Source organism: Euprymna scolopes, chromosome 38 (genome assembly GCF_053919585.1).
Source record: "Euprymna scolopes isolate OS-2025 chromosome 38, ASM5391958v1, whole genome shotgun sequence".
Lineage (NCBI taxonomy): Eukaryota > Metazoa > Mollusca > Cephalopoda > Sepiida > Sepiolidae > Euprymna > Euprymna scolopes.
The window spans coordinates 34,443,026-34,467,157 of record NC_136519.1 but is presented as its reverse complement, the minus strand read 5'-3'; the positions used below and the strand labels follow the sequence as shown (position 1 = coordinate 34,467,157).

The 24,132-nt window shown below is 35.2% G+C and overlaps 1 protein-coding gene across 1 annotated transcript in view; it reads right to left on the bottom strand.

The window, feature by feature from the left end:
• LOC145263130 (pre-mRNA-processing factor 17-like) overlaps positions 1-24,132 on the bottom strand; it is a 268,376-nt gene that overhangs the window by 79,189 nt on the left and 165,055 nt on the right. Inside the window, exons 5-6 of the mRNA XM_080120076.1 lie at positions 14,594-14,736; positions 7,041-7,137 (exon numbers count right to left, since the gene is read on the bottom strand). Coding sequence (XP_079976202.1) covers positions 7,041-7,137; positions 14,594-14,736 — 240 coding nt within the window. The remainder of the gene's footprint in view (positions 1-7,040; positions 7,138-14,593; positions 14,737-24,132) is intronic.

Here is a 24,132-nt window from a genome sequence, read left to right as displayed (position 1 = left end):
TACTATTCTTATCACAGATATTATTTGCAAGTTTCGGTTGATGTAATCTCCTACCTTCTACAGGTGTATTTGTCAAACAAGTGAATCTGCATGGAAATAATACTCAAGAAGAGAACAGCAATCCAAGGAATCCTAATAATACAAACAATCCTCATTTCAAAACTTCACAAAAGTAATATCTGACATGTTACTTTAAAGTTGTCTAATATTAAACTATTATGAAGAGATCTGACAGGAAGGCTAAACTATTATGTAGAGATCTGACAGGAAGGCTAAACAATTATGTAAAGATCTGACAGGAAGGCTAAACAATTATGTAGAGATCTGACAGGAAGGCTAAACAATTATGTAGAGATCTGACAGGAAGGCTAAACAATTATGTAGAGATCTGACAGGAAGGCTAAACAATTATGTAGAGATCTGACAGGAAGGCTAAACAATTATGTAAGAGATCTGACAGGAAGGCTAAACAATTATGTAAGAGATCTGACAGGAAGGCTAAACAATTATGTAGAGATCTGACAGGAAGGCTAAACAATTATGTAGAGATCTGACAGGAAGGCTAAACAATTATGTAGAGAACTGACAGGAAGGCTAAACAATTATGTAGAGATCTGACAGGAAGGCTAAACAATTATGTAGAGATCTGACAGGAAGGCTAAACAATTATGTAGAGATCTGACAGGAAGACTAAAGGATTGTTTAGTGAGTTCAGTGTAAAAAAAAACAAAAACTGTTGAAGTTTCATAACATATCTTTGACCGTGAAAAACATTTGGATTCTTTATATTTTAAACTTAACTTTTTGGCAAACCACTTTCATTATTAATGGAATGTGTTGACTGGTAGCAAAGTTATTTGTCATTGAAGTACATTACATGCTTATATATGGATAAGCGGGAACGCGGTTATCTTTGCAGACTAAAACAATAAACAAAAGTAAAATATATACGAACGATCGTTCACTATTCTCCAATTTCGCTTCTGACAGTTTAACATTATTTTAGTTACAGAGCTAGTATTCTCTGAGCCGTTTCCTAAGCATAGATATTTTACTAAACACATAAAAAAAAAAAAGAAAATGTGCCAGACATTGAATACTCGAAAAATAAACGTGTTTATCCCATTTCTGCTGCTCCACTCATAAGGATGGCTTGAATGAATTCAACATTTGTTTATTTGGCATTCGTATTTATATTTGGTTTGGAAGAAAATCTATTTTAGTTTATATCAGTCAGTTTCATTGTTATTGCTAGTTATTATAGATGATTCGGTTTTAGAATTCTTGGAATTTTTATGAGTGATTTTTTTTTTTTATCTTCGCAAGGATAAAATTAATGTTACTAGCAGGGATAATGTAATATTTTCAATAATAATTAAAATATTTGGTTCATCAGAAAAACAATGACTCCTTCACACAGCTTCCATGGAGAGATAGTTGTTTCTCAGCTTGAAAAATAATTTAATTTGCCATCCCACTCTGTTTTGTCTACCATTTGATCTTCTCTCCACCCCCACCCCCCGTATGGTGACAAAAAGGGGAAATTCCAACAATTGTTGCGTTATATGTTGGGCTCCTTCAGTCTTTGACAAACTATGGATACCCACGAAGGAGTGCCTACGCCTGAAACTTTTTGTGGCAGGGGGTGCGCAATCTCCAACCACACCTCTCCTGAGTCAACATTGTTAAATAGCAGCGGCAAGTGAAGTGTCTGTACAGGATGACTGGAAACAAATGCCGAGATAAGCGCAGAGCACATACAGTGCCTAGAATTCCCTAATGGTCACCCATCTGGTACTAACTAGGCTCAACATTGCTTATCCAATTAATTCGGGGGCACGGATAATGGCTCTGCCCCTTTGGATCAGGTCTCAACCATAATTGTCTCGTATAATCTTGCCAAAAGGGGGTTGAGCAGTTAATAGACAAAATGTGCTGCAATTGTTTCAAGTAATCTCATCAAAAGTGGTCGAACAGTTAAGAGATATGGAACACTGAACAAAAGAAAATTGAAGATCACATTAGAGAAGATGATCACATAGGTGACATTGTGGCCATAACACCCAGGAGATAAATGTTGTTGTTACAAAGAAAAAGCAAGTTGAACTTCTTTCCTCTTTCCTGTTCTTTGTTTCCTTTGTGACTGAAGCTACAACGTGTTGGTTCCCTGTGTACAGCATTACAGAAGATAATTTGCATAAAATAATAAATATCACTCATTTTTGAGGATGATTTTGTTCTGCAAATTTAGGTTATTACCATGTACTCAGGGTGGCACTTGTCAAAATCCACTTCGTTGACTTAATCATATGTTAGAATAAAGAAACTTCACCTCCCTCAATATTTAATAATAATTTTTACTTTTTTCCTCCTTTTCTTTTTAATTTTCAGTTTGAGACATTTATCATTTTTTTAAAAAAACTTTATTCAGACATTATCTTCTATATATATAAAAGGCAAAATGTGTGTGACCATTTCGTGTATGTCTCGCAAAGGCTTTTCTCGCACACGCTCCCGGGGGGGGGGGGTTACTATTGCTTAGAACTGTTTATATAGGCCGTAGATAATAATATGTAGGATTTGAGAACGCATGTAGCGTCTAGATTTATTTACGTCGATTTTTACAAAATTATTGCTATTTTGGCTTCTCGCGTGTTGATTGGGCTTTTTAGTATAAATAAAGTGAAACTAAACTCAAACGGCCGTATTCTTGGCATTGTGCCGGGAAAAACGTCCAGAAGCAATCAGCTTTGATCAATCTTGTATATCAGACAGTTGCTATTCAATCTGGACAATTGGGAGCTGTTTTTCCCCCTCCCCAACATTCAGTGTTACTCTGGATGAACATTGGGGGAAAAAAACAGTCAAATTTGGGTAAACAAACCCAAACGCTGCGTGACTTCTATTTGACCTTCTTAATTAGGTCAAATGGAAGCAGCAGAGTTAACTTTTATTGCGCACGCCTGTTTTTATAGTTAAATAAATAAATTCAAGCCTGTCTATGTTGTATGTCGCGGTAGCCCAATGGCTAACGTCGCACGTTTTCTTTTTTTTTTTCACACATTAATTTCCAACTCAAGGGTACGGGTTCCATCCTCATACTCACCTACCAAAACTTTTTTTTTTCATTATTTAAGACCCCCTCCCCCCGGAGTTTTGATTTACCTCAAGACACCCGGGCATCGCCGGGTACCCCCCGCTAGTCTATAATATAAATCTCACCTGTCTGTTTAAATGTATGTATGTATGTATGTATGTCTGCCTAAAATTTTCGACAGAGACAACGGATTTTCATGAGATTGGTATTATTTTGAAGCTCGACCCTTCGGACAACAAATATTGAAAAATTGGCCAAAAACATTAATTCCTTCACCCTCAACTGGGCACTTTTCTACAATGAGGGGGTCGCTTTTTTTGCCGATATTTCCCCCTCTTTTCGATTGACTATCCTTAATTTAAACCTTTGCAACTTCTGGTATTGCGATGGACGCAACGGCAAAGACGTCACGTTTTTTGGGGTTTTTTTCACATTCTTTTCTTCCTTCGCAGTATGGGTTTGAGCCTCCTTGCATGCCTACTACCACTTTTTTTTTTTTTTCCTCACCACACACCGCCAAACACCCAGGCAGCGTCAGACAACCAGGCTAGTTTCATATGGATACAAATTCTACTGTAAACATTGGCAAAACATAATTTTTTTATTTTGATGGAGTATATTATTATTATTATTATATTTCACAAGTGTGGTTGGGATGTAACAGTTCTTTTTATTCTACTCTGAATTGTACACAGCAAATTGATTTTCATTATTACCATTACCTTATTTCATTTTGGAAATAAGCATATGGAAAGGAGGGGGGAGGCAGAACATTTGGTTTTACTAGGAAATATCCGGGAACAATAGATGTGTAAATAACAATATTACAATTAAATCTGTTTGGACTATTTTCCTTCTCAACTTCAGTCTTCTTCATTTTACTGTAAAAGCGGGTGGGGTAGGGGAAAAAAAGTGTCCAGGATCAAGAATATCATTGTTTTGTTCTACTGTGTTGTTTAGGTGCAATAAATATGAGATTAAAGTATTACATCTGAAATGGATATCTTAGGTTAATAAAGTAGATAATTTTCAACAGAGAGAGAGAGAGGAATGGACTGCCAGTGGATGAGAAAGAGGGTTGGAGAGAGGAGTTAATGGAGGAGCGGAAAGAGAGAACGCTAAAGAGAGAGGAAGAGAGAAAGAGAAGGGGGAGGGCATAGGTAAAAGTTTTAATATAAAAATGTTACACATACTATTTAATTTTTATTTAGTTTTTTTTTTATGGATCTTGGCAGTGCCGGGTAGCCCCACTAGTCTATTAAAGGGCAGTTGTCTATGTGTATATAGGTCAGCATGTCCAGCTAAAAGTAAAACACTACAAAACAAACACCCACAATCTTGGCACATTCTTGATCAGTGTTACTCTGGATGAATAATATTTAAAATTTAGAAAAATATATTAATTCTCTGGGGACACAGCTGGGCCAGGTTTTGTTGGATTCGGTTGTTTTTTCGGTATTATTACACGGTGCCTTCAATAATTTTCCAGACTTTTTTTTGTACAGGCATTTAAAATTGTCACAGACTCTTGAAAACTCAGTATGTTATTGCTATACATCTTATGAGATGACTGACCAATTTTTATGATTTCAGGTTCAAAACTAAAGTCCCATCATCACAGCTGGTGAATTTCAAAGAATGCAATCTGGATGTGAGGACACTTTAGAAGAATGATATGCAATAAAATTTTGTTTTAAACTTGCAAAAAATGCCACAGAAACATGTGGAATGCTTCAGACTGCTTTTGAACCATTTTGCATGAATCAAGCACCAGTGGCATAAGAGATTCAAGGAAGGCAGAGAATCTGTGAGGGATGATGAGAGGTGTGGGAGGAGTAAGAAAGTCAGAACACCAGAGTTGATTGGCCAAATAAAGAATTTGGGTAAACAAACCCAAACGATAAAGAATTTCATGGACAGTTGTGTCTACAGAGACAATAAGTGCACAGTTTAATGTCAGTGTAGGAACTGTCCACTTATTCGCAAGGAACTAAAGATGAGGAAGATTTGTGCAAAGTTTATTCCAATGCACCAGTTCACAACTCCATCCTTGTCACAAACTATTTGATCAAGATGGGCATCAAGACAGTTCCTCACCCACCCTATAGTACAGACTTTGCTCCCTATGACTTCTGATTATTCCCTAAGCTTTAGGAAAACCTTAGAGGCTGTCATTACGAAACGATTGACGAGATAAAAGAGGCTGTGATAAGAGTCATTGACACACTCACACAAGATAACTTCCATGGAGTTTTCCAGAAGTTGCTGGAATGGTACAACAAGTGCATTGCAGCCGGAGGCGATTACTTCAAAGGAGACTAAAGTTTCATGATAAAAGTGCCCATATGAAAACAATCTGGAAACTTATTTGAGGCACCTCATATAAACTTATTTAAAAATACAATGTTGCCTTATTACATGAGGGGTCTGTTATAGTTGTCTGTCGAGCAAGAAAAGAGTGGGCTGAGTGGAAGAGATTGGAGAGAGATGAATAGAAAGAGGGAGAAAGATGGCAAGCTTTAAAAAAAAGAAAAAAAAAAAGAAGTTACATTTTTGTCCCAGGCAATGCCAGATAGCCCTGTTGGCATCAAATAAATTACTAATAAATGTATCATTTTCATTTTATACATCGCACTTATATATTGCTTGGATGAGAATCAATGAATGTTTCTCCCTCTCATACTTGCTATTTGCTTTCCCACGGAGCAAATTAAGCACAAGGCCGTTTTTTAATGTGGAGAGTGAGGGGAGAGGGACCCCCCCCCTCCCCGAGAGGAAACTGGATAGTGACAATTGGTATAAAGGGTTTCCCCTACATTGACCAAAACTGATTACTCAAGAGCAATGGTTTTATATGTGGGGTTGCCCCCACATATAACTTTGATTGCAGTATCTGCCAAAACAGATACTACACTTTGAACTTTGAAATCCCAGGCCAGCCGGGACTTGACTTTATTGTCATCGAAATCAGTGAAATCGTCCATTTCCAATTAAATTGATTAATTGCCTGCTCTAGTTGAAGAGCCACCGCGGTGCATCGAGAGGAAGTTTTACATGCCTCCGTGCACTGACTTATTCTACAATACATTGCAGTCTACATTGCACTGTAGAGAACTTAACATTGATTTTATAAAATTATTTTTATATAATGTCTTTAATTAAAGTTTAAAAGGAAAACGTTATGTATCAGAGTTGATTTGTGCTCTAAACAGAAACATTCATTGCAAATGCATCCCTGTCATATTAAAGAATCTACTGTTGATTTTATATGTCAGGCCTTTCTACTTGTGCGGTGATAATAGCTTGAATTAAAGTTTAAAATGCAAAAGTCACGTATCATAGTTTTATTGTGCTCTAAACAGAAACATTCATTGCAAATGCATCCCTGTCATATCAAAGAACCTACTGTTGATTTTATATGTCAGGCCTTTCTGCTTGTGCAGTAATAAAAGTTCTCAAATGCACTTGTGATGTTAGATTGTATAAGGCATTAACTTTAATCAAAATCGTCCATTCCTTCCTTCACTGGATTTTTTTTGATTAATCAAAGACATTCCAATACAAAACCTATCTAAGAACACTGCCGGGCATATAAAGTACATTTATGTGGAAATTTTTTTTAAAAATCGGCCCAGCCGTTTATGAGTCTATAAGGAACAAATTCATACACACAAAGTTCCTTTTATATACTAGTAGAGATAACAATCTTTATGAATCACACTGATATATAATAAAAAGACAAATTAAGTAATTCACATTTCAAAATGTGGGGGAGGGGGGTAGCTGATTTCAAACGAATATGGATTGAACACCACACATAACGATATCTCAAATCCAAACGCCTTCACCAACCCAACCCACACATATATATACTGTCACACAGTAAATTGTCTGAATCTCTCACAAATGTAGAATAACAGATCTCTTTGTGAGGTCAACTTACTGTGAAGTGTTGATTTCTCGTCACCCACTTTTTCTTCTTGCTGTCGTTTGGCTTTGTTTCTCTTGGCCAATATTTCATCCAACTCTTTCATCTCCTCCTGAAAACAAACAATAAAAAAAAAGAGGCTTTTTATGAAATAAGGTAAAGCCGAAATGTGCCAATAGAACACTAACAAAACGCATATTTATAACAGATGTAAAAACTTTTTTTAAAAAAGTAGCGATTATACTTCACACAGTTCTGAATTTTTGAGATGAGGGCTGATTGTATTGCTTGTTTTGATTGAACTATTGTTCTCATCTTGAGTGTTATTTGTGCAACATTTCGGTGGATATAGCCTTCGACTTTTGGAGACAATAACTTTTCTAGTTTCTTTTCCAAGATGGTGACCAACATGCCTGACAAAGATCGAAGGCTATATCAACTGAAACACTGTACAAATAACGCTCAAGATGAGAATAGTCCATCAAAACAAGTAATGTATACTTCACACGTTGATTAGAAAGACAAGCACAACAGGAAAGTAAAATTTTAGATTTGGTCTGATGTACTGGTTCAAAACTCTACCACAATACAGACAATGGCTCATAAGTATCAGAAATGAAGACATCTGATATTATGCTTATTACGGAAGCATCCCTATGACTGTCGAGTATTGAGTGAATCCATCCATCCATCCATCCATCCATAGCCTTGCGCCCCTGGAGGGGCATAGGCCATCTACAGCTTTTTGTAGATGCTTTTGTAGCGAGGAGTTCTTTTTACAGGGTGAGGGTGCTGGCTCCACGCCTAGCCTTCCCAAATGGTCACCCATCTGGTACTGGCCAGGCTCAACGTTGCTTAACTTTGGTGATCTGGCGAGAACCGGTGTGTCAACGTGATTGTGCCATACTGAGCGAATTCTGGGACACTATAAATAGCAAGTTGTGAGCAAGTAGTATAACAGATAAAGTACTTGGTAAAATTCAGTTGTGAGTTACACTCTTCTGGAGGTTGAAGGTTCAATTCTCAATGCAGATGATACTCAAAATATAAGTGTGAATTACTTAGGACTTCTACTTGGCCATGGCTGATGGAATGACAGCATCCTATCCAGATGAATTAAATAAAAGGTCCCTGTTATATAATATATCCCAGAGTATGCTGGCATGTTGGAAATTGGAGTTGCTGGTAGGTTGGTTAGTGCAAAGAACAGTTTAAGAAGTTATGGTTGACTATGTCAAACAGGTAGCTAGGGTCAGCGATGACAACTGAGGGTAATGAGTTAGCTGAAAGAAAAACGATGCAAAAGAAAGAAAGGGAGATATTTTTGGTTCGCATGAAAGGCGGTCGGTTTTCTGAGTTCGGACGAAGCGGATGTCTTGGTTAGACCTGAAGATGCGTTTAAGAAAGAAACATACGAAAGGTGTCGACAATACGATGCTTCCCACCCCATTCTTTCGTTAGCTGAAATAAAGAAGCCATGCTAGAATTCAGTGTTGTGTTTCTTCGTAATATGTTCTTTCAACATCGGCAAGAAAGCATTCCCCAAGAAAGAATCAAGAAGCAGAAAAAAAAAAAAAGGTATGGTGACTTTATTGAAATACATATACACTCACACTAGAAGGGAGACAACCACATATATAGACATACATACATAGATAGACGATCACGGCACACACAAGCATAGACACTAAATAAGAGACTCACGTACAAATACAAAGATAAATAATAAGGAGTATCATCACCAGACAGAAACCCCCCACACACCCCACAGTGTAACAGTTCTGTTCGAAATTCCGTGCCGATTCCTAAGTTCAATAGAAAGAGCCCCAAGTTTGACAAGAGAGACTTGAAAAAGGTCAGAGTTACATCAACAGAAATGCTGTAAAAATAACATTCAAGATGTCTGAATAACAGGGCTCTACATTGCGAATGAAACAGTCGCATTTGCGAGTGATTTTTCAAAATGGCAACTAGAAATAATGAAACGCTTATTTTTTGACGATTGCATTTCTTTCACTGACAATCTTCCAAAGCTCACTACTGAGTGAAAAATATCTTTCCAACATTTTTTTTTTAATGAAACGAACAAAGTTGAATTATGTAAACAATGAAAGTATCAACATAAAATTTGTTGTATATTTAGAATTACACTTATTAAAACATCTTTATGATGTACATACTTGTCACAGGACGAAGATGTCATATTCTAAAAATCATGTGGGTTTGGCTAGTAACTTTTCTATTTGGCTAGTAAACGAAAATATTTAGTTGTCAAAGGTCAACTAAAGAAAAATTTGTCCATCGAGCCGTGAATAATCTAAATAATACGAGCAAAGTTTTAGAGGAAAAAGCAAATTAAATTAAAGCAATAAAAAAGTGTTATTTTTTAATGAGTCACCACTTACCAAGGTTAAAAGCCACTCAAGTATAAGGTTTAATAAGATGGAATGATTGTCAGCTGGAAGATGAAAAACCTTATGATAGAAATCTTCCTCACTTATCACAACAATCTGTTGACATTGAAATTGGAAGCAACCATACTGTAATAAGCTGGGAAGCAGTCCTGTGATAATGCGTTCCATAAATAGAAAGTCCTAGTAAAGAAGCTCTGTCTATGGAAATTCTGCTCGATTCTAGGCACATGGAGCGAGAAAGAAATACCTGTTTGTTGATAAAACTTTATGTTAAAAAATTTTTAAATTAGAGGACTTAGACCTCAACAGCAAAATTTGAAAAACTAAAATAAAATTTGTATTATTTGGATCCATCGGACTACTGTTCTCATATTGAGTGTGATTTTCACAACGTTTTGGTCGATGTAACCTGCGTCCTTCTTCAGGTGTATCTTGTCGAACTCATGAATTTGGACAGAATTTCGAGCAGAACCCTTTATTTACTTCACGGGGGTAGCATACTCTTGTTCTGTCAGCCATGACTGGATAGAGAGTCTAAATAATTCGCAATTGTATTTTTCGGTCACCCACACTGAGGATTGAACCTTCCACCTTTAGGAGAATATCACTTTTTACAATTGATTTTTCCAAGTACTCTAACATTCCCTAGTTCGACAAGATACACCTTAAGAAGGTCAGAGGTTACATTGACCGAAACGTTGTGAAAATCAAACTTAAGGTGAGAACAATAGTCCAACGAATCCAAATAATATGAATAACCAATCCTCATCTCAAAAATTCAGAAACACTAAAATAAAATATTTCAAATTTGTCACATCTACTGTACTAAAGTACTACTTATGTTTAATTGCTGTCATATTTTTAATCAAACTAAATTTTTATTATAATTCTAACTTTTACCATATATATTATAGGGATATTATAATTTAGAATGATTATTAAGTCATTATCATTTTTTTTTAATTCTGACTTTGGTTTTTATAACTTACTATCAAAATGGTTTAAGATATATGATTATCATAATTTAAATCAAACTAATTTTTTTGTATGTGACATTATAATTTAGAATGCTCATTAATTTTACTTTAAACTAGCAATTGCACTGCATCAGCACACACAATGCTGAATCAAACACAAAATCGACTACACTCAACATCTTCTTACCATCAACGCTTACCCTGTGAACTTGGAGTATGGGAAATTCCCATATGCACAAAATAAAATCAATGAAAAAGCAAAAATACCCTAAGTATATATTATTCCTTAATTGGAATTCATTTTTGAGATGAGCATTATATATTAATTTATTTTTATTTCGGACTATTATTCTCATCTTTATTAGTTGACGAAGGCCAGAGGAATAGTTGGCTGAAACGTTGTGAATAAACAAAACCAATAAAAGATCAAAAACAACAACTAATAAAGATGAGAATAATAGTCCGAAATAAAAATAAATTAATACCCTAACTAAGGGTAAGGATAATGTGTAAATGTTGGATAAAATGGTTAAAATTATTACGAACTTGTCAGGATTCGGACCTGGAATCTTCTAATCCGTAGTCAGACGCATTACCCATTACACCACAAGTCCTGTCCGTATGCCAAAAGATGTTACCGCGACTGTATACAGATGGTGCTAAATTCCGTTGACATGGACAGGTAACTTTTTCGAAAATGGCACGAAACAGTCCAAAAACCCTTACTTTGGGCTTTTTGTGTGACTTGGCGTTGTTCGTTACAAACCATGTATAGATAAGGACAATCTAGGGACTTACGCCTTTCAGGGAAAAAAAAGAATCTTTTCAATTTGGTGCATCCGTTCCAAAGTTTTATTGGTATACATACACACATGAATAAATAAACATTTAGAATTTTATTAATAGTATAGATTCTGACTTTGGTTTTTATAACTTACTATGAAAAATGCTTAAGATGTATTGGTATCATAATTTAGATTAAGCACTATTTGCTGTGTTCTGTTTTTTATTTGCATCATAAAAATAAGTTTATAGACATTTTTAAGGGTTAGGTGATCCCAAAAGAGAGAGTCTTCAGCAATGCCAACGTGTCTGCTTTATTACTAAAATTAGATTCTCCTTAGAATCTTCTGGAGGTTTTACTCATCAGTCAACAGTTACAAAGGTCAAGTCCTTTGTTAAAACAATATTCTCCATTTACCGTTTCATCTCTTCACTTTTTACCTCTTCCGCCTTACTGATATACATTCTTGGATCTCAGATCACATAAACATCCTTCCACAGAAAGGAGATAGAATTACGTTTTTAGTCTTGGAGAAAATATATGCGTATCAAAACTGGAAAACACCATAGAAATAGGATGTGGAATATATTAAGTTATATTGAAAGAGGAAAAGTCCACTGGAAATTAGATTATGTTAGAATAGGAAATTTCCACTAGAAGTTAAGGTTAGAAATTTAAATTGACATGTTGAGAGAGAGTGACTTCACAGGAAATCACCAGAGCGACATGACAGAATACGTTACTCTAATCTTTCTCTTGGATTTTGTCTATCAATCAGGACAGACATCATGCTTTTTTCTTTTTTTTTTTTTTTTTTTTTTTTTTAAAAAGATCTCCTTCCCACTCACAGGAGACTTGAAAAAGATGCTGTAAGAGCAATTCTAAAGAGAAAAAAATAGAGAAATATATTACAATGTAGACTGTGTGCTGTTGTTATTTTGTTAATCTATAATAACTACTACTAATAAAATGGAATGATTGTAGCTGGAAGATGAAAAACCTTATGATAGAGTGCAGAATGATTAATAAAATGAACTAAAAAAGTTTATTATGATGATAAGTTTATTGTTGTGAGAATATGATTGGATCAAAAAGGGTTGACATGAAACTTGAGTTTTCTGAAAAAAGAGGAAAACTTGCAATTTGATTAGAAAAGTTATCATGTGAACAGGAAATTCTGTTTAAAAAAAAAAAAAAAAAACAACAACTGGTTTTGTAACTGGCGAAGGTCAACTAAAGTGGGTGGACAGAGATGACTGACATTTTTCCCAGAATTTGGGAAAATTGGAATAAATTCCATTTTGTAAAAAGTTCATAACAGTGAGCATAAGAAACAGATGATGTAATGATTTGATGCAATGAGAGAGAAGTAGCTCCACCTCCTTCTGGGGTAACAGAGAGAGAAAGAGAGAGAGAGAGGGTAAGACTAGAGAGAACAAGTAGTGCCAGATTGCCTTGCTCAATTCTCAGCACAATATAATGATCCTCATTTTTCTTAGTTGTTGCTTCACGACTTTTCAGCCAACTATTCCTCTGGCCTTTGTCAGGTGGTAACCGCGACAGCATAGGAACTCTGAATCTCCTGACTGCATTCTTAGCAATTACTGTCTTCCATAGTTGTTGTCGTCTCATCATGATTCGGCTTTGGGTAGGATTGAAACTGCTATTTTCAGACAATTCTCACCTGGAACCGTAGAGATTCAATGTTTCTATCCACTGCGCCACGGGCTCCGAAGGGCGATCAAGGTTTTTTGGTCTTATAAATCCACGTTTATTCATTATATGATCTTCTATGGCCGGGTCCGTACCGAATGGTATATATTATTCAATTGGAATTCATTATTATTCAGTATTATTTATTGCAGACTATTATCCTCATCTTTATTCAACTAAAGTTGAGGATAATAGTCTTCAATAAATAAATTAATAAATAATACTCATCTCAATAATGAATTCCAATTAAAAAATATATATAAAGCATTTGAACTATTATATTTTTATACAAAAAAGAACATGCATCAAATTTTTATCTATTTTTCATGTTTGAAAGTGATCTTTGCTCCACAGTGGTACAACTATGATGACCAATGCCAGACGATTGGCCTTAGTCTTTGACAATGTGGCGGAAGTGGTAACTTGATGGATTGGGATCCTTCCACATCTGCGGTCTTCATTGGAGTGGCAACCTTTTTGAGAGCAGGTACCAAGTGACAACCCAGAAACAGTCAAAGTTGGAGTGTTATGAACAGGAGTAAAGCGTACAACTGCTATTATGACAACTACCACTCTAAAGAAGAAAAAAGAAAACTACTTAACAACTAAAAGAATATAAGAAAGAAATCAACTCCACTGCAACACCAATGATGATTACTCCTACTGTTACAATGTGTCAACAAGACTTTAACTGCTTTGAGACGAAGAATCGTCGTCTGGCTGGACAACAAACTAGTTTTCTAGAGCTCAAACAACACTATATTACCTACACCTTTAAAAGTAAATTCATGCAATTCTTACTATAAACAGAAAATAGTATTGCTGCAACAAAACTGCTATAAGCAGAAATAAAGGGAAATAACTTTGACAGAATAAAACTGTTTTCCCTGACAGACAGAGACAGACCAAAGCAAGATGGCAGATTCACATTTAAAAACGATATCGTTCTTGTAAAGGTATCATTTTTTTTCTATCGTTAATAAATAGTTTCATGCTCATACAAAGTGCTTTTGCTGATTTTCAAAACCAGAAACCAATTACAACAAACTAGCTTCTTGGAGCTCGCACAACACTACCCCCCCACCTACCTTTACAAGTAAATGCGTATAATTATTAATGTAAAAAAAATAAATAAATAAATAAAAAATAGCTGTAACAAATCCATTATAATTGCAAAATTTGCTGTTTCAAATAGAAACGTGATCTCAGACCAAATAAAGTGCTACAGTAGAACCCCATGGTTAGGATATTAAAAATTAGTGACAAAATACGGTACAGTATTATAATACACATGTATATAACCAAATAACATTATAAATAATGCAATTAAATGGGGCAAATACTGTAACCAGGAGTCGGAAAAACATTGTATTCCACATCGTAACCTGGAAAAAAAAAACCAACATATTCCGGGGGTTCTACTGTACATCTTTTAAACTGAAGCATCACAGAGCAAAGAAAATTCAAATTAAAACATCAGACTAAAGAAAATGCTATTTAAAATTCAAGCATTACAGATCAAAGAAAATATTGTTTCAAATAGAAGAATCTTAGATCACAGAGCATGCTATTTCAAACATGACAGACCAAGCCAGAGTCTCATATAAATGCAAGGGTGCATCTGATATATTCAAGCAAATCTCAAAATCAGTTATAGAACAGTTGATTCATTTTACCTACCTCATTAGGTTTCATTACAGTTTTCTCATCAACATATTTGCCCCATGGACCCAAGTAGCCATCAATGTCACCAGCATCATTATTCCGTAGCCGTTTCCGCTTGTCTCCAGGTCGAGATTTGATTGCTTCAAAAACTGTCAGATCTAAAAAGATAAAATAAACGGTTTGGTGTTTTTTGTTAAATATACAACACTATAACAAAACACACTGAAGTTATTGCTCTAAACGCCAACTCTATCTAGTGTATCGAGTACTTTTAGATTAATATACATCACTTACCAAATGTAATGCATTATTATTATTATTAATAATATTATTATCTTGATAATATTCTTCCTTAGTCTGTGCGTTAAATTTTGGAAAAGGCCAAATATAATTTTTGAGGGCCAAACTGCTTTTTAAAAAAAGCCAAATTTGATAAATCTGACTTTAAAAAGGCTAATCTTGCAACTTTTGACAAGAATATGAAAGTGACCTTCCTTTGATGTAGCCTCGTTTTCGAATGTCATTATAATAATATATGATCATTAGTGTAACGGTGTGAGAAAGGAACTCTTAGTAATTTTAATGTGCGGTGATTCTTCGCCGAAGAAAGAGGTCAATAAAACATTATGTAAAAAAAGAACATTCGGTGTGAAAAAAAAAAAAAAAGAAAAAAAAAAGAACATTGTCTGCCAAATGATGCTGGACTGAAAGAGTAAAGTGAAGATTGTTTCTTACAATGTGATTTTTTTATTTGTATTGAACTATGTAACATAGTATTATTTTGTGCCTAACTTTTTAGTATTTATTAATTTATCTCATTTGGGTCAGTTCTATATCTTCTCTCTATATATAAAATGAACTCATTTTTCCCCCATGTGATTTTGACCTTAATAGGATTAAAAATCAAGACATTTCATGCAAATGTAACATGCACAAACTGCAGCACAATATCTGAGGTGTGTTATAGGTCTATTACCTCTCCACTTCCTTGATAATCTTAGATCCCTATATTTTTTCTGCTGAGAGTTCATGGCCAAAATCGGTTAAACTCAATGGAAGTGGTAAAATCTTTTCTCTCTATTAAATTCCTCCTTCCCCCGCGACCACTTAACACCGTTGATGGATCATCCACAAGGAACAGTTACGAAGGAACACCGGTTCGAGTTTTCTTTTCTTAGTAGTTGCTTAAAAAAACTGGAATCAACCGAATCGAAGCGTTACTTCGTAGTTGCTTAAAAAACTGGAATTAACCGAATCGGGTTATTTATGCCATTTCTTCTTTTTTTATTTTTTTTTGCTGTATTTTTTTGGCTTTTGGTTTTCCGAACACGTTTTTCCATGAATTTTTGCTTTTTGTTTTTCCGATTTCTTTTATAAAGAAGTTTTAAGTTTGTTCGCCGTTTTCTTTTTGTTTTGATTTTGCCGATTTTTTTTAAAAGAAGTTTAACATCGTTTTTCATTTTTTTTTTTTAATTAATACAGGGTTATTACTTCGCTTACACACACACACCTCCAAACAACCGGGCAACGCCAGGTACCCCCCGCTAGTTTAAAATACAATGGACACTATTTTCATAAACTCATATTTGCTGAATGTCATTTGTTTTTCTGTCCAAAAAACTTTAATTTTTTTTTATGCTACCCAGAAAAATATCAGCTTTATCAGACATATTTATTGATTAAATAATAAAAGTACAAGCCAAATTTTTTTGGAACTAGTGTTGTGTAGCGATTACATGTGGGGACAGTGGGTTTACTTAGTAATTGGTTATTCCCCAGCTGCTTCTTTGAGTCATCTTACTCTCCACTGTTCTTCTGTCTATAATTTTTACTTCGTGCCATAATGGTAGATGATTTCTCTTTTCCTTCCAGATATGGTCAGCTATACCTGATTTTTCAATCTCTCCACGTATTACAGCTTTTCGATGTTCTTCTAACCATACTTTTAGTGGACAACATGTCTCACCTTTGTATAGTTTTTCAGATTTACACAGGATTTCATATACACAGTTCTTAGTCATGATTTTTTTTCTGTAGGGGGCTCATCACTTTCATTATAACTTTAAGATACCACACTCAAGTCTTAGTTATGCAACTTATCCAGGAGAAGGAAAACTACAAAATAACACCAATATTTTGTATGATTATCCTGTTATTGTTTCCAGTTGCCCTCGGAGTCAAGCAATGTTGGTTCAGGAGAACTGCAGTTGGAGATTGCATAACCCTTGCTTCGTTATAGACTTCTTACACAGACACTCTTAAAGGGAATACCCATTGGCTCTTGAGACTGAAAGAAAATTATTTTAAAGGTTTTTAATAAATAACTGGTCTGCTTTAAAGATTTCTATTTTGGTTTTGTTTTAACAAATGAGCAACAGTGTGCAGAATTACCTCCCTTCCCAGACATTCATACATCAGAGTACGCTCAAACCTTTAATGATCTCCTTTTTCAGCACACCAGATGGCGCTATAATCAGGAACACAAAACGATTCTCTTTTTTGCTTCAGCTGACACACTGCATGCCAACAAAAACATACACACCTAGCATACACGCTAAATCCTAATTTTGCGACATATATTCTCTCAACTTTTTCAAGCACTAACTCTTTTCAGACATTCCTTAACTTATGTGTCTTATGCATATAATTATAACTAGAAGCGAACCTATTTGGGCTCACATTAAAAAAGAAAATCTAAAATAAAACCAGTCTTTCTGTTTATCCAATCTTCCCAAAACTTCTTGCCACTAAACTGCAGCAATGCTGTTGGGTATTTCGGCCGTGTATGACAAGAACTCATTTTTTTGCACCAGCATTATCAAATTATTGCACCTGCATTATTAAATTATTGTACATGCATTATTAAATTATTGTACATGCATTATTAAATTATTACACATGCATTATCAAATGTACCAAAAGGTCATTCCAAGAAAAATTATAAACTTGAAATTGTCAGAAAAAAAATTGGAAAAGTCATTTTCAACAAAAGGTTAAGCAAGTTTAATCGAAGTCAAGTTAGTCCAGTGAATCATGAGGACCGAATAAAACGCTCTTGGGTGTGGTTAGAAAGACAATACCATCCAAAAATTGGTGTTTCAGGTGGTCACAAATGCTTATATAATAACAACCGAAAAGGATATTGTCATTAGTTCATGATTGGGCCGAGAAGAATCAACATGTCAAATTCCCATATGTGCATCTCCCTACTAACACCAAACATCTAAAATCATTACCAAGAACGTAGACATATTGTTATATTTTTATATATCAGTGTGTTATCATTCTTTTGAACACAGCAGAAATGCGAATGTCAATTAAGGAAAGATGTAGTTAGTGATTGTGTGACCCTTCTTTCTTTATAGATCTCTGTGCAAGAATCCATTGTCTATTTAGACTGAAAGTACACCCCCCTCAAAAAAAAAAAAAAAAAGAAAAAAAAATAGAGCATTGAATATAATTCCCCCAGACAAATTATTTTCTGCATGACTGACCCAAATCCAAATGCTTTATTGTCCCGCATTTTTTTTTTTTTTTTTTTTTTTTGACATGGCAAGTCTAGGGACAGCGAAAATGAAAGCCAGTTTGTGACACAGATAATTTCCTTTGACCTTTTAACTATGAACCTACAACAACTTGTCTATTTTTTTTTTTTTAATATTTTACTGTCATGTCATACAAGAGATCTATCTTCAAGAAAGAGTTCAAGCAAAAGATTGTGTGTGTGAAAGTGGGAGGAGGAGAGAGAGAAAGAGTGTGGGAGGAGAGAGAGAAAGAGTGTGGGAGGAGAGAGAGAAAGAGTGTGGATGGGAGGAGGAGAAAGAGACAGTGGGAGGAGGAGAAAGAGACAGTGGGAGGAGGAGAAAAAGACATAGTGGGGGAAGGAGAAAAAGACAGTGGGGGGAGGAGAAAAAGAAAATTTTACAATTTAATCTCAACCAAGTCAAAAAAATGTATTTTATGTTTGTATGTCTGCCAAAAACTTTTCTCATGCGCATCATCCACGCACCAACTCAGCATCGTTAGAAAAGAACGATCTCTCAGACAAATAATATTCAAAAATTAGAAAAATATGGTCAATTATTTTGTGTAGAAATATCGTTTTCTTTTAAGGGGGGGATCAGATAAAAACTTGTCTTTCGACATGATTTACAAACTGCGCATGCGCTAATTGTTAATACCTTCTTTCATTTGAAATAACTAAATTTGCGATGTCAAAGCATCTGTGTAATTGTGGCCACATCGGTAAAAGCGTTCGGTTTCAGTTATGCGAGTTTGCACCTAACACACTTTTTTTTTTTTTTTTTTTTTTTTTTGCTTACGGTTCGCTTCTGGCTGATGGCACCCAATTTTTTTTTTTGTGACTGTGCACCCCTCCCCCTCTACCCTCATTGTTACAATTTTTTTTTTTTTTTTTTTTGACCAGGCAACTTTTTAATTCATCACACGCCTGAAGACGGCTCATTGAAGTTGAAAATTTTGCGACTATGGTGAATTTCTTTTTACACTCAATGTTTGAACATTGGCCCACCAAATGGAAAAGAAGGATTATAAGAAAAACAAACAGTAATTATCCCTGCTTTTCAACAAAACATGCATATATCATTATTTAAAGAAAGAATATATATATATTGTTTTGTTTAGGCCTCTTGATTCCTTTGGGAACATAGGGCTGCAATGATACTCCTCCAACAGACCTGGTTCTGGCTGGTCCTCTTCAGTTTGGCCCATGTCATTCCGGTAGCTCTGGTCTCAGCCTCAATGCTTCTTTTCTATGTCTGCCTCGGGCGATCAATTTTACGCTTGCCTTGCGGGTTCCATTCAAGGGTCTGCCTGATGATGTTGGATGCAGGCTTCTGCAAGGTGTGGCCAAAACCAACACCCACAAACTTCAAACATTCACCAGCTGATGTCTCAGAAACATCCTAAACATCAGATGGCCAGAGACTATCTCCAATATATATGTATATATCATTATTTTAAGAAAGAAAATATATAAATCATTATTTTAAGAAAGAATTATGAATCAGAATTTTTAGATGGGGATTGATTATTTGGAATACTGTTATCAACTTGGATGTTATTCTCGCAACGTTTTTGTTGCTAAAGTGTTCAATTTTTACAGGTGTGTGTTGTTGAACTGAAGAATCTGCTTGCAAGGACACACAGTGCAACAGATAAAAGTGCTAAGTAAACTAAAATCTTGTAGAAGTTTATACACAGTGCAATGATAAAAATGTCGCCCTAGGGAAAACAACCCTACAGCTTTATTTTAAAACTTTTCTTGAAAAAAAATCAATTCAGGTAACTTGATTATGTAGTAGAGCTGACATCTATTCAATGTAGCTGTCTTCAGCCTCAATCACCGCCTCGATACAGGTCTGGAACTGCGAGCATGCCTTTTCTGCAAGCACTGTTGGAAGCTTAGCAAATACTCGGCAGATGGAGGTGATCAGGTTGGCATTGGTGTTGTGGGAGGTCATGTTGGTGATGTTCTTGATGTATGACAAAACGAAGCAATCAAACAGGTTCAGTCGGGGGAGGAGGAGGGGGATCAGTCGGGGAGAGAAGGGTACAAAGTCGTAGCACTCCTTCTGAAGCTAATCCTGGGTCTCTTTAGTCTCTTTGGACTTGTGGGCCAGCGCCGAGTTCTGCTGCGACTCCCAGGATCTGCCAGCAGCCACCTGATTGCATCAGGGGATCACCACACTCTTCAGCATATTTTAGTACACTTTGGTGTTAACTTTTAAGCCGATTTCAAAAATGTAAGGTAGTATGATGTGGTCCATCACTTGAAACCACGCCAAAGACCATAACCATGGCTGGAAACTTTGTTTTCATCACCCCGAGTACGTCCCTGTTATTTGTGGCAATCCAGCGGTGCATTTTGAGGGTGCCAGCAATAGTCATATTATCATAACTTAGAGCATGAGTTGTACAGCGGCGAATCTCCAGTCGTACTCGTTGAACATTGTGTCACTTTCAGGTTCCTATCACTCTTGGGATTTGTATACAACTGGCCAACTAGTAGATCTACAACAAAAAAAACTAAAACCGGTTTTCATCAAATGGAAATGGAATCATATCTTTTCTCGTTCCACACTGTCCAATTGGGAATTACTTCAGACTTCTACTCAGTCATGGCTGATGGAATGAGAACAAGGTCCCCTCTGTGGGTTAGATAAAGTTCCATGTGAAAGTTCATATAGATTCCCGAGTTCAACAAGATGTATATTTCATAATTTTTTAGATGAGGACTGATAATCCATGTAATGTTGATTATTCAAACTACTGTTCTCATCTTGAGTGTTATTTACACAAAGTTTCAGCCAATGTAACCTCCGACCGTCTTCAACTCAGAACTTTTTCTGTTGAATCTACATGGAATTTTAAATAGGACCCTTTATTTAATCTACTAGCCTGGATGCCTGGCATTGCCCAGGCGTTTGGAGGCGTGTGTTGAGCAATAAAAAAAAAAAAAAGAAAAAAAAAAGTGAAGTGAGAGCTGTTGCACCCATCGCAAAGCCGGAAGTGGCGAAGGTTTAAATCAAGGCTAGTCAATCAAAAAGAAGGGATGACTTTCGAAAATATTAGCGAAAAGAGTGACCTCTCCCTGTAGTAAAAGTGCTCAGTTGAGAGTGAAGGAATAAATGTTTTTAGCCAATTTTTTTTATATTTGTTGTCCGAAGGGTCGAGCTCCAAAACTATACCGACCTCGTGAAAATCTGTCGCCTCCATTGAAAGTTTTAGGCAGACATAAAAACATACATACACACATACATTTAAACAGACAGGTGAGATTTATATTATAGATGGAGGTAGCATGACCTTATTTCATCAACCGTTATTGGGTAAAAGTCCTATAAGAATAATATAAGAGTGATGATGATCGTTTGACAAAAATCCATAAACAAAAAAAAAATTAAAATTTCTAAGAAAATTACAAAGAAATGAATAAAATAATTCAATTATGATAAAAATAAGATAATATAGAAAATTCAAAGATACAAGACATCTAGAAAAATTTAAACATAAAAAAATCTGAAAATTTTCAAATTATGATAAAAATAAGATAATGTATAAAATTAAGGTAAAAAAGTCTAGAAAAATTCAGATGAAAAATCTAGAAAAATTCATTGATAAAATTTAGAAAAATTCAAAGATAAAAAATCTAAAACATTCAATTATAAAATATAAAAAATTAATATAAAAACAAAAATAATAACATAAGTATAAAACAATAAGAATAAGATTAAAAACAAAAATATGAAATATAAAAAAACAAAAAATTAGAATAAAATTAAAAACCTACTAAAAATCACCTGCTGACTTTCTTTTAATCAAAAAAAACAATTGTTTTCTATTCCTTTTTTTTTTATTCTTTCACCAATTCAATGGAATGGAAAATAATTGATTTTTGCTTAGAGAAGAAGAGGAAAATATTTATTAAAAATAAATCAACTAATAACATATCAATTCAATGAACTTAACAGAAAAAGAAAACAAGCAAATATTTTAGAAGTCTTTGAAGAAACTAAATAATAATGAGCCTTTCATTTATGTTAATATGATTATTGCAACGTCTTGTCAGACGAGTGCTACTCCCTCAGACACTTAAAGTCCATGAGCCCAAAAAATGACTTTTTTTTTTAGTCCTACAGGTGAATCTACATGCCCAAGCAGGCATGACACTAAAGACAGTCATTGAGATTAATTATTAGTTGCTTCCAGCATTTCAACCCTCCACTCGTCACTTTTCCATCGCCACAGGACCATTTTTATAGACAAATTCCTGAGGGAATATCTATACACAGATGATGTTACAGAGTCTTAGCTTTGTACGACAGCTAAGTCTCTCTCTCTCGGTTCAAAATGTTGACATCCAGCAACAAGCAAGAGCAAGATAGCCAGCAACAAGTTAAACTTCAGACCAGCTTAATGCGGATACTGGTCTCCCGCTTTATGGTTTTTTAAATCAGAGATTTGCTTCTCCTAGAAAAGTTGTTTTCACCACGGCTTATGGGAGCCCTCTCCACCCCAACACACACATACATACAAACACACACAGTGCTAGTTGGCCGTTGACCCCAAAAAAGGGTTCATTCGCCCTTAGGAAGGTCTTGTTTTTAATCCTTCAGGGAGACTAGCCACCCTCCTCACCAAACGTCTGGTGGGGGAACCAGTTTAGTCGCCAGTGACGCGACCATGAGGCAGGTAGTACTAGGTTACATGGTACCAGTAGCATATGGCATGACCTGACACACAAGCTAAATAATAATGAGCCTTTCATTTATGTTACTATACAATATTATCAAGGTAACCTTATTATATAAGATATAATAAAAAGAAAACTAGGCATTTTAACCCATTAAAAATGGGCACAAGTCATAGAATTTAGAAAGGTGCTTTGATGGTTAAATATGGGTAAATTTGTGGTAATTTTTGCATTAAATATAAATCCCTATTAGTCCCTAACTGTGCACCGAATGGATACCATAATACTTAGCTTGCTGTAGCTTATGATAAAGATTCATACAAAATTTCAATCAGGTTGGCCCGGTAGTTTCAGAGAAAAAGCGGAATGAACAAAGATAGACAGACTAAAAGAATTATTATAGATTTGTGTTGTCAGTTTGAAGAATTCATAAAATGATTATAATGAATCAGTAGGGCCCGTACTGCAGGGAAAATTAAAAACCCAAGAAATTCCTGTTCCCATTCCTGAAACCCATAATAATAATTTTATTTTTCACTTTTTATTGTTGTAAAACCCCACAGAAGAAAGAGATCAAACTGTAACCCCACAAAAAAAAACAAATTGTAAAACCCCTAAAGAAAAAAAATCGAACTGTAAAACTCTCAAAAGAAAAAAAAAAATCAAACTGTACCCCCCACCAAAAAAATCAAACTGTAAAAGCCCCCTCCCCAAAAAAATCAAACTGTAACTCCCCCCCCAAAAAATCAAACTGTAAACCCTCCCCCCCAAAAAAAATCAAACTGTAAAACCCCCAAAAGAAAAAATAAAATAAAACTGTAACCCCCCCAAAAAATCAAACTGTAAAAGCCCCCTCCCCAAAAAATCAAACTATAACCCCCCCTCCCCCCCAAAAAATCAAACTGTAACCCCCCCCAAAAAAAAATCAAACTGTAAAACCCCCAAAAGAAAAAAAAAAAATCAAACTGTAACCCCCCCCCCAAAATCAAACTGTAACCCCCCCCCCAAAAAAAAAAAATCAAACTGTAAACCCCCCCCCCAAAAAAAAAATCAAACTGTAACCCCCCCCCAAAAAAAATCAAACTGTAATCCCACAAAAGAAAAAAAAGAAAACTGCAAAACCTCCAAGAGAAAAAAAAAACTGTAAAATAACCAAAAGAAAAAAGTCGAATTGTAAAACCCCAAAGAAAAAAATTAACTGACAGATAAAATTTATTTCATGAAGAAAGATACATATATATATCCCATTCCCTATCTCAGATGGTTACATTTCCGACACGTTTCGCAGACCAGCAAGATCAACATGCCTCACTTCTAAATCTCTTTCTGACAACGGTTC